Genomic DNA, 11,984 nt, shown 5'->3' on the forward strand with positions numbered 1-11,984 from the left:
GTGGAGCCCGCCTTCTTATGGGTCCCAGCTCTGCCTCTCAGCTCTGAGTAGCCTGGTCAAGATGAGGACCCTCCTCCGTGCACCTTTTCTGTAGGACAAGATGTTAGCAGTGCCCGCTTTGTAGGATTCGGTGAGAATGCAGTGAATTAATTCACGTGTCTAAGCGCTTGGCAGAATTCTGGCGCATACACTAAAACCGTCTTTTATATTACTGGTTTGTTTCTCACGGAGGTGTTCTCAGTTGAGAAAGCCCGCGCTCGCCAGGGAAAACTTCCGCTTCTCTTCTGCATTTTGTCCTCCGGCTCTTCCCAGCTTCTAGATTTACTGTTGGTTCTCGGACAGCCCGGCATTAATCACAGGTTCTTGATGTCCTGACAGGAAATGGTGATGGGAGAGAAAGTTGAGCTTGAGGGTGCTGGTTTTGGTTATTCTTGAGAAATAAGCAGTGCTTCTTGGTTGGGGCGATTCTTCAAGTTTTGCATCATCATCACCTGTGGGTTTTGAAAATTTCAGATGCCTGACATGACCTCTGATCCACTGGGTCCTAGGTTTCAGAGCCTGGGCTGGTTTCCCCACGCCCCGCACTGGACACGGACACCCACCAAATGTGAGGATAGCTGGTGTCTCATGCAGGGAGAGTGGGGCACAGCATGCAAAATGGGACGATAACAAATAAATAATAATGCGAGAATAGACTCTGTTTCACATACTCAAGCTGTAAGCCTACTTTTGCCCCGCCCTGTGTTCTCTTTGCACTCATATCTAAGTGTATTAATGAAATCGCTTACTCATGTAGCACATATGCTTCTTACCGACCAGTTTTATACACGAGGCACTGCTTTCTAGTGGGGGAGACTGATGCTAATTAAACTAATACATTAACGAGAAAACAGAAAATAGCAACAAGATTTGTGATTAAACAATACTTCCTGTGAGTGACTGGGGTCTTCTTTAGGAAGAGTAGTCAGGGAAGGCATCCCTGAAGACTGGGCTGGAGCTTGAATCATGGGAAGATATGGGGGAAGAGCCTTCAGGCAAGGAAACAGCAGGTGCAAAGGCCCTGGGGTAGGGGTGAGTGTGCTGAGTGTGAGTCCAGGAGTGGGGAAGGAATACAGGGAAGGGGGTGTGTGTTGAGGACTTACCGGAGGGGATCAGATCATCGGGGTTTTGTAGGGCTGGGTAAGGAAGAAACACTTTATTCAGAGCCAATGAAGAGTTTTAAGGAGTGAGATAAAACCTGCTTCATAGTTTTTATACAGTTTTAACCAGGCTGCTCTGTGGAGAATGGATTTTAGTAGAAGTGAGCGTGGGTAAAGGTTTCTAGCCAAAGAGGCCTGAGTATGTTTTAACCCTCCCTCTCCAGAAAAATGTCATAATTAAGCTCCAAAGTTCAATTTAAACAAGGACAATAGGCAAAGATTTCCAGGGCCCAGGGCATCAACCACTGCAGTGATTTCTCCCGGGGGTAAGGGATGAAAGGTAAATGTAACCTAACAAATAGATTAACATCACGATGGGCTTTTATTTCCAAAAGTTAGTCATTTTCAAATCTGACTGTCCTTCTGCTTAAAATGTTGAGTGGAAAGTGGTTGTGGAGGGGGCAGTGTCGGCCCAACATTCGGGGTTGTTCACCCCCAGAAGTGGACGCATTCCCAGGGCTACCCATAGACTTCGGAAGAGTATATTAGCAAGTCAGATGCTTGTTGTGCTTGTCGGCTTTTACGACACCTCCATGGACTCTGAGAACAATGGACTCGTGAGCTGTGGCTTTGACGTCTCCGTCCTCGGCAGCCCGTGCCTCCCATGTCACCGGGTCAGGGCTGAGCGTGCAGACCGCTCCCGGGGGGGTGGTTGGACTTGAGGGTGCGGGCTGGGCAGCCGGAGCTGCAGATGTCTTGTCTGTAAAATAAGGATGATATCAGTCTCTACCCCCAGGGTTCCTGCAAAGCTCCAAGAAGCACATGCCCATCAGTCGTTGGCACAGCCACAGAATACACTGTGACCCCGAGTAGCTGGGCGCTCGTGGACACCGCGTAACCCCCGTCTGAGTCTCTTCACCTGCAAAATAACTCCCCTGTTTCAGAGGTTTGTGGAGAGACGAAATGAAATCACGTGAAAGCTGATGTCGAGAGTGGGAAGTAAGGTGTTTCCCTCTTGTTCCCACGGAAAAAGGGTATCATCATTCCTATAGCAGTTCGGACCATTTTCAAAGCGCCGGAGTCCCCATTTCCCACGCTTGCTCACCGGGTGGCAGAGCACACTGTGATTCGGCGTCTCCATTAAAATAATGGAGGGTGACAGGGGCTCAGCAACGCCAGCCTGGTATTTTCCGAACCTAAGTGGGGGACTTTTGCAGCCTGGCTAAAAGGCACTGCCCTAGAAAAGTCCAGCCGTGACGACAGGGACGTTTGCACCGCTTACAAAATAGAACTGCAGGGGGCGTGGGGTTGCCCAGAAGTCCCCGGGGTACTTCCAGGTGGTGTATTTTAATGTCACACGTTCAGCATCCACGAGAGCCTTTTATTTATTTCCAAACACCACAAAGCAAGAAACAAATGATATTGTTTATATTAGCAACATGTCAAGTCCAATAAAACCCCAATGTGTTCCAGCACAAGAAAAACACACGATTTTGCACAAGGACGCAGCACAATAGAGGAACCCATGGTGTGTGGGGGTGGGGGGAGGGCGGGGGGACAGCCAGGAAGCACCATGCGAAGTTCTCCAGGGCAGGAGAGGGTCTGACGGACGCACACAGCACACAGCCCTGGACAGCGCTTGTCAGCAAATCTGCCCTGTGCTCAAGGGAATGAATCGCTTTCTTTGATAAGGTGCAGACGTTGATAACAGGATCACCCCAACTTTAACACCGTGTTGAGCAAAAGGAGCAGTAATGCCCCCCCCCCAGTTTTGTTTCCTAGATAACATTTCAGAAAATCGTGAGATAGAGACACCATTGCAATGAGCAAAAACAGCTTCCAAGAAAATCACCGGCAATCCCACAATTTCTCAAACAACCCACAACGACAGTAAAGCAATCTCTCGAGACACACCCCCCTCCCACCCACGGTGCCCTCTCTTGTGTTAAAGACAGAAAAGGAATAACAAGGAAAAGACTTTTAAAATAGGAAAATCTACACCTTAGCATAGCAAGGCATCGGCGTACTTGGCACACAGGTGTGTTCTGATTTTCCAAAGTACTTGATCTCTTTTGCACTAGTTTTAGAAGATGCCTTGGATCGAATGCATAAAACCCAACAACAAAAGCAACAACCCCAATAACAACAAAGACGGGTGCATCGTGGGTAACATTTTGATGCTGTTTTTGGGGGGGGGCTGGTGAGGGGTGTGAGGGTGAAAAGAAACAAGCAGCACAGCATTGCTTCTTTAAAAAGAGTTCATTGTCTGGGGGAAACAGTTTTACTGTAAATAGAGTAACAGAATAGAAACGCAAGTGTCTCACGCAGTGAGGGCAAAGCCAGAGGTGGGCTCGGTAAGAGGTTTGCTTGGGAGGGCTTTGACCCAGCCTCCGGTCGGCGAGAATCCTGTTTGATCCGGCTGGAAGCGTGAGGACACGCGAGGAAGCAGGAGCACAGGCGGGCTCTGCAGAGCCTGGTGCGTGGACATGAGCGCGCAGAGCATCCCGGGCGTCCTCACTGGTTCCTCCGGGAGACTATTTGGGGAATCAGAGTTTGTGACTTACCCACACTGGGAGCCTTTCAGAGAGCCCGGTCCATCCCATTTCCCTTTCCAAGGCGTTGCAAGCTTAAAAACACAAGACATGCACAACCACAGCTGTCCACACACTTTGACACCTTCTATTCCCCCCTCTTCTTCTTGCTGAACACCTTAGCTGGGCGGAGGGTCAAAAGTGACCCGACCGGTGGCAGTTTCTGCAGCCCCGGCGTCCTATCCCAAGTTCATGCCATTGCAGCCGCACAGAATCTCCTTGAAGGTGTTTCTCAATTCCAGGCTCCGGAAGGCGTAGATGAGGGGGTCGATGATGGAGTTGCACATGATGAGGACCAGGTAGGTGTTGAAGTGGGCCGTGTAGCAGACGCAGTAGGGGTTGGTGGGGCAGGTGATGATGAGGACGAGGTGGAGGAAGAAGGGGGCCCAGCAGACGATGAACACGCCCAGCAGGATGGTGATGGTGACGGCCCCCTTCATGCACGAGCGCTGCTGTGGGGCCGCCCCGCCGGCAGGGGGCAGCGCCGCGATGCGCTGGACGTGCAGCCGGGCGAAGAGGAACATGTGCAGGTAGAGGGTGCCCATGAGGAGCAGCATGGCGAAGAACATGGTGATGAGACACACGATGACCATCTTGCTCTCGGAGTAGACGATGAACACCACGCCGCAGACGCCGCAGCACACCCAGACCGCCACGATCAGGGCGCGCGCCTTCCTCACCGTCATGATGCTGTGGTAGCGCAGCGCGTAGAAGATGGTCACGTACCTGTCCACCGCGATGGCCAGGAGGTTGCAGATGGAGGCCACCAGGGAGATGCAGATCATGGAGTCGAAGATGTTGTCCATGTGCTGGACGAACTGGTCCTCCAAGGTCAGGGAGTCGCTGTTGATGACGGCGATCATGACGGTCTCCAGGGCGTTGGACACGCTCACCAGCATGTCGGCCACCGCCAGGCTGCAGAGGAAGAGGTACATGGGGGAGTGCAGGTTGCTGTTCCGGGCCACGGCCAGGATGACCAGGATGTTTTCCAGCAGGCTGACGATGCCCAGCGCCAGGAAGACCTCGGGCTTGATGAAGACTTGCTCGCAGAACCCGCGGCTGCTCTGGTTGCTGAAGGCAGAGGCTGCAGGGTGCTTGGAGCCATCAGGCAGCGTGGGCTGAGCAGGCAGCAGGCAGCACGAAGTGTTCATCGCTCACAGGCAGGCTGAGCTGAGCTGGGGCTCCAGCAGGGTCCACACGGTGCTGCTGGTGTGCTGCTCACAGGAAAGGGGAGACTTTCCTCCAGATGCTTGTCCAGTATGGACTTGGATCTCCTTCTCCCAAAACGAAAGGATGGAGAGAGAGAGACAGACAGCTGGGAGACATACAGAGAACTTTCCCCTGCTTCTCCAAGACGAGCAGTTTCCTACACCCTCTGTTCGGCCGTCTTCCTCCTGTCTCCCCTTTCCCTCACCTCCTGTCCACACTTGGGAACAGAAAACCTGCCACTGGTTGCTACAGTTACGGCCGTTTTCCTAGCAAGACGGGATGTAGTACCTGGTGTTAGAAGTGAGGGGTGAACACTCACTTTTCATACATTGGCTGGAGGCAAACAACTCCTACTTAATCTTCAGCGCAGCAAAATGACCACTGAGCGTCCTGAGCCTCTCTGACTGACAGCAGGTACCGGCTCCCAGGGCTAGGGCAGGGGGATTGAAAAGCAGGCTGGTGCCCCCTGCTGGCCAGACTGTGCATCTGCTTGCCGGCTTTTCTGAGCAGTTTGTCTTTGTCCTGGAAACGGCCACAGGCATCCATTCATCCATTTACTGGTTCACAAAATTCTGCGGTCGATCCGGCGCCACAAAGACACATTTCGACTGATGGCAAGCCACCTATACAACAGTGGTCCCATGAGATTATTACGGAGCTGGAGAATTCCTATTGCCTAAGTGATGTCGCCGTGTTAATGTCATTGTGCAATGCATTACTCAGGTGTTTGCGGTGACACGGGTGTAAACAGACCCATTGCCTGCCTGCGGTCATGTACAGGCACAGGACCTACAATGTGTATAGTACCCAACACTCGATAGCGATAATAACCAACGATGTTATTGTTTATGTATTTACTACACTGTACTTTTACTCACTGTTGTACAGCGTCCTCTCTCCGCTCACAAAATGTTCGCTGTAAACCGTATGCCCTGCATGCTGATGGCAGCCTCCTAGGTCTTGTGTTCGCCCCGTCTCTTGACTGTGTTGCTTTCTCCTGGGCTTGATTTAATGTCGTGTTTTTGTGCAGTGACATGCTGTACAGGCTGTAGCCCAGGAGCACCAGGCTGTGCCATGCAGCCCCGGCGTGTCGTGGGCTGGACCATTGTGTAAGCAAACTCTGGGACGTCCACACAACATCAAAAGAGCCTCATGTGACATTTCTCGGAACGTTTCCCGCCGTTAAGCCGCACGTGGGTGTGTGTTGCGTGAGTCACTAAAAGGTTGGCCTTTTTGCCACAGCTCTTTAGACTGTCCCCTGACTGGTACACAACTGTCGGATGGTGATAGAATTGTATCCCCCCACTGGAAAGATGAAAGGTGACGTTCTTCTTTCATGTACCCATCCACTAGACAGTGATGGAGTGGCACCTCATGCCTGGTTCCATGCTAGGTGTTGGCGATGCAAAGATACGAAGACACAGCTCCTGCCTCTACGGAACTCCTAGTCTGGCTGGAGAGACAGGTGACGTGCAAGCAGGGTGCTAGAGACTTAAAGAAAGCGGTGAGCACTAGGCAGGAATAGTCAGCATCACGGCTTGTTAGAGGACATGCTTCTCCTTTAAGGCACACGGCCACTGCGTCTATCTTGTTTGGCCGGTGTGTGTGTAGCCTGCACAGAGCTGGCCTAAAGGGTCAAACAGTGGAATTGCAGTTGGCTGCATGCATGGAGGGGGGTTTACGTGGTAACGTAGAAAGTACCCAAGAAGTAAGTGCGCTCTGGGGGTCCTCCTTGCTGCCATTTGTGCAAAGCCTTGTTCTCAAGGAGCTTCTGGGCTCTGCGGGTGGGGAAGGATCCCTGGCAGTGAATCTGAGATGGTTTAAATAAAAAGAAGGGATTTGCTTTCTGTCTCACATCATGGAAATTTCCGGGTTTTATAGATTCAGGTACAGGAGGATTTAAGGCTCAATGACTGTTACAAGGCCCCAGGGAGCCTGAGCTCCTGCCATCATAACAAAACACCATCGACTGGGTGGTTTAAACGATTGAAATGTATTGTCCCAGTTTGGGCCTCTGGCAAGTCTACGGGTCTGGCAGGGTTCACTTGCTGGCTGGCACCTGTGCTCCTTGCTGCGTCCTCACCCAGACCGCAAGCTGCCAGCAACTCTAGACTCGAACGCTCCGAATTCCAGTCCCGCGGAAGGGGGGGAGGGCCGCCCTCTCTGCAGATGGAAGACGCCCATCACATCTCCCCGAATGTGATTGGACGGCACGCACATCCCTGAGCCAATCGCTGTGGACAGGGGAGTGCAATGCCTGGACTGGCCCGGGCGGAGTCACGTGCTCAGCCCTGGATGCGGAGTTCCCTGGACCCGAATCCCGTGAACTGAGTAAAGGGTGATTCCCCCGAGGAAAATGTGGTTCTGTTCCCCGAAGACGCTGGACAGCAAACCCAGCCCAGGCCCACGACAATCGTGAAAACCAGTAATGGACCGTCTTGATACTTTTCTCGTTGCATCAGCTGGACCAGGGTTTTAGAACCAAAGAGGGTTGTGACCGACTGAATGAAATCCTGTTTGGACTTAAAGGAAGTGAAAGAATTTTCTGGGAGGTTGAGGGTGGATGGGATTTGGTGTTTTTTTCTGGATTTGGAAACCAGCGTTGCCCCAGGTTAGCTGTGTGACTTCGGACTGGTTACGAGAGCCCTCCCAGGCTCAGTTTTCTTGTCTATAAAATGGGTGTAATTACAGTGCCTCGTTCACGGGTGGTTATGAGGATCACATGATTTCGTCGACATTGTCGCAAACAGAATTGTCTATAACATTTGCTGTCATGTTCCTGTAAAATTTGCTTTCAGTTCCTGTTCACTGCCCTGGTCTGAAGCTCCGACAGGTGGCACGTCAGCCCAGGAGAAGGGGGTCCAAGCTCTCACACATTTGGCAAGTTAGGGTCATCTGTTGGTGAGAGCTCACAGGGAAGAGAGGACCACATCTAGGGACAAGATACAGAATAAAATATGGAACATTGCAAGCGTTTACGTCTCCTCCTCATGCAGGGGCCAGGCTAGTCTTCTCGGTGTTGTTCCAGTTTTAGTATATGTGCTGCCGAGTTGAGCACTGGCGGGGAAGTAGCTGAGAGAGACCCAAGAAGATGTGGTATTCCTAATTCTTGGAAAAGTGTCTGGCACTCAGTACATACTTGGTGAATGGACGCATGTTGATGGCTGTGCAAAGGGAGACCTGAAGCACGTGTGCTGGTCATGTGTGGTTGGGCCGGGGTCAGTAGGTGTCAGAACAGACCCCCACTTTTTCTGAGTGGAGCTTCTGCAAAAACAGTGTTAGGCTGTGAGCTGTACACTGCAGTGCATTTCCAGACCTTTCCCCAGTGCTTTGCAAGTATTTCCTCCCATTTGGTTTTAGGAAGCACAGATGTGTGAGTGGAGAAGAATAATGTTTACCTGGCTGGACGAGAAACTCGCCCATTAGGGGTATTTTGGAACCTGATTGCCTGTCTGAAGCGGGAGCCAGAATTAGAAACACCTGGGTGGCCATTTTCTTAAGTGAAAAACAAGCAAATAATGTGTGTTTCCAAGCGCTCAGGTGGTGGGGCAGCCTGCTTTCCTAGTGCATTTCTGTAGCCTCAGATCTTTCTAAATGGGGACCATTGGTGCTTCAGAAGTTTCTAGACAGGAGTGGATGGGAGTAGGGCTTGGGGGCTGGGCAGAGTGCCGTCTCTCCTGTCGTGATGGACGGGAAGTGCTGCTGTTTGTCATGCACATGTCTGAGACAGGTCCTTAGCCCCGCTGGGAGCCCCCGATGTCCAGGTTCAGGGTCTAAGGCCAGGTGACCAGGTGCACTATGGTTACCTTGTACTTGGGCAAGGACAAATCGAGTGGTCTGGGCAGGGCTGGGAAGCCCCCTGCATGTGTCTCTATGAGGCTGTTGTAGATGGTCAAGGAGATGGGCGCGTGCCCGGGCCTGGGCTCGAACGCAGCCTGCACAGGGGTGTGTCCCAGTGCAGGGGGCGACAATGACTGCCCTGGAGGAAACGGGGGCTCGTTGTTCTCACAGGCTATGATGTCTCAAGGTAGATGCTGGCTCAGCAGTTTCAAGGTTACTGTCTCTGTGATCCTCACGTGTGCCCCCTGACGGTCACAGGATGGCGGCAGCTCCGGTTGTCACATCGACTGCAAGAAGAAAACGGAAGCCACTGGGATTTGTTCCCCTTTAGGAAGAGAGAAACCCCTTTATTTAGAAATGTCCCTCTGTCCCCAAGAGAATTAGGATATGCCTCAGTGGCTAGAGCTGGGTCATGTGCTAGCTGCAAGGGAGGCTGAGAGGTTAGGAGAAGGGATGTATGATGGACCATCTTGAGCACATTGTTCCCCTCCCCCACCAGCCCAAGGCAGCGGTCACAGACTGACTTCTCCAGAAGAGACAGAGACGGGCACATAGGATGTTAATTCAGGATCAACTCGCAAGGAAGGGGAAGGGAGAGAGCAGGTCGGGGCAGAGGAAGAAGCTGAACTGCAGCGCAGGCCTGACAAGCTCACAGCCCACCTTGGGGAGCTCCGGGCACATATGGTCCATCAGAGGCATCCCTGCTGGGCCGGAATAGCTGGGCCTTTCCACCCACCACGGGGCCAGTCACTGGGTGTGGGCCGAGTGGGAAGAGGTGGTCATCTTAGGCGAGGAGGCCTTCTGCACCTGAGGCCAATCCTGGAGGAATTATAGCTGGAGGCTCCTGGCTCTTGACCGGGGTGAGTCCTCTGAAGGGAGACCTGGGTGGTGAGCTCCTTGTTCATTCCCCAGAACAGGGAGAGATGTGTTGACATAGAGATGTGACCGGCCACTGTCGACAGGGGTGTTCCCATCGTGGGCACCGGGACCTGGGTTTTACAGTGGGGTGGATACAGTGGGGGAGCCTTGAGGATCGGACACCTGTGGTCCTGGCACCGTAAGCAGAGGGACATGAAACGGCCACCCACCTGGGGGGCTGTGACTAAGGTGCTGCGTGGGTCGTGCGTGTCTGGAAGCTCGTGTGATTAAGAGGATGGGTAGTTAGGACATGCAGAGGCGCAGCTGCTCAGTGCCCAAGGACGAGCTGACAGTGGGAGCCAGGATGGGAAGGAACAAAATGACAGCTCATCTGGAGTGGTGTGGGAGGGCTGGGTACACTTTATGATCTAAATCCAATCTAGGACTTTCTGACATCTCTTCATGACATTCCTCCAGTGGCCAGCCACTGTGCTTGTAATTGAGTTTTTCAAAAAACCATATTTATGTATTTTATTTTGGAATCGCTTTCAATTTACAGCAAAATTGAAGAGCTGGGAGAGGGAGCTCCCACGTAGCCCTCATGCTGCTCCCCCGGCGTTAGCATGTCGCACCCTCTCGGTGCCTTTGTTAAAGCGCCGGAACCGGAACCGAAACCGGCTTCGGGACATGGCCCCTCACCACGCTCCACGTTGCATTTTGGTTTCATCCTTTTCCCGTTCTGTCTCTGTCCCAGGTCCCATCGGAGACCCCACAGTGCCGCCTCAGCCTCTCCCGGTGGGTGACCCTTGGCGTCTTTCCTTGTTTCTCGTGACTTGGACGGTTCCCGGCGGCGCTGGTCTGGTACTGTGCAGAAGGCCTCTCGGTTCGCTTTGTCTGGTGTTTCTGGGTAGACGGGGTTTCTGGAAAGAATAGCACCAGGCGAGGTGCCTTGTCACTGTAGCCTATCAGGGGCATGTGACATTCACAGAACCTCCCTGGGATGTGTGCCGCGGCCGCTCTACAGGGCCGTATGTCGTCGAGTTTGATGACTTGTTTGGCCCGAGAGAGCTTAACATTTCTATGTGAATTTATTCTGGGCCTTAAATCCCTACTCCTGCTCATGAAGGGACAAAGGAAAGTGATACATGAGTAATACTGTAACACTGTAATTAGCTGTAACCCTGATGGAGGGCGGTTTCCACATGGTTGTCCAATCGTCTGTCTCCTGTTCCTTCCCACATTCTCTTGCCCACCCTTTTTCTGCTGGAACCAACACTGCTAAGTACACACCCACCTCCTCCGCTGTGATGGTGTCAGCAACTACTTCCTGAACATTCCTCCCTCCCTCTCCCTCCCTTCCTTCATGTCTCCCTCCTTTCCTTCTTTCTTCCCTTCCTCGCTTGCTTTTTGTTTATCTACAGATTTCAATTTTTATGTTTACATAAAGTATATCAATATATTTATTTATTTATTTTTATTTTTATTTTTCCCCCCCTTTATTGATTTGAGAGAGAGAGGAAGTGAGAAGGAGAGAAAGCTAGAAACATTGATGAGAGAGAAAGAACATCGACTGGCCGCCTCCTGCACGCCCCCCACTGGGGATCGGGCCCACAGCGTGGGCATGTGCCCTGACCAGGAATCAAACTGGTGACCTCTTGGTGCAGGGTGGACACTCAACCACTGAGCCACACCAGCTGGACTCAACACATTTATTTGTCTGAATGTCATGCAGAAGAAAATTAGCTCTATTTTTCAACTCAGTGTCCAAATATTTTAATACTGTGCATTGAATACATTTTTATTTTCCAATCAATTTTAAGATTTATTTTTACTTATACTCTAGCTTTCTAATGTTTTTCTTTTTTTTTTAATACTCACCCGAGAACATTTTTCTATTTTTTTGTTCAGATAGAGTGGGAGGGAGAGGAAGAGAGAGAGAGAAACATCAATGTGAGAGAGACACATCGAGTGGCTGCCACCCACACGACCCAACCAGGGCCGGGGACAAACCACAACCGAGGTACATACGCCTAGTGGGAACCGAACCCGGGTTTCTCTGGACCGCAGGCCGATGCTCTAACCGCTGAGCCAAACCAGCCAGGGCTCTAATGTTTTTCTATGCCTGTAAATGTCTATCTCTTTACAGTTTTTTTTGAGCGCTACGTACTACAGTGTTAATGATAAAGCACACAACTCTGTGGTTTTTAGCATATTCGCAAAGTTGTGCAACCATCGTCATGATCGAATTCCAGAAGGTTTTCATCACCCTGAAAAGAAACCCCAATCCTGTTCGTGGTCAGTCCTCATTCCCTGCTTCCCTGAGCCTCTGGCCACCACTGACCTACTT

At 51.7% G+C, this 11,984-nt stretch overlaps 1 protein-coding gene and 1 non-coding gene across 2 annotated transcripts; both read right to left on the reverse strand.

Annotated features, from left to right (window-relative positions):
• Positions 1 to 3,909: 3,909 nt before the first annotated feature.
• MC3R (melanocortin 3 receptor) lies at positions 3,910 to 4,978 on the reverse strand. The gene has a single exon (XM_036245485.1). The coding sequence runs from the start codon at positions 4,879 to 4,881 to the stop codon at positions 3,910 to 3,912; it is 972 nt and encodes a 323-aa protein (XP_036101378.1). The 5' UTR covers positions 4,882 to 4,978.
• A 2,912-nt stretch (positions 4,979 to 7,890) lies between these two features.
• LOC118619413 lies at positions 7,891 to 7,997 on the reverse strand. Its single transcript, XR_004957193.1, has one exon. It is a non-coding gene; the product is annotated as a U6 spliceosomal RNA (small nuclear RNA).
• Positions 7,998 to 11,984: the final 3,987 nt, after the last annotated feature.

This window comes from Molossus molossus, unplaced genomic scaffold (genome assembly GCF_014108415.1).
Source record: "Molossus molossus isolate mMolMol1 unplaced genomic scaffold, mMolMol1.p scaffold_m16_p_6, whole genome shotgun sequence".
Taxonomy (NCBI): domain Eukaryota; kingdom Metazoa; phylum Chordata; class Mammalia; order Chiroptera; family Molossidae; genus Molossus; species Molossus molossus.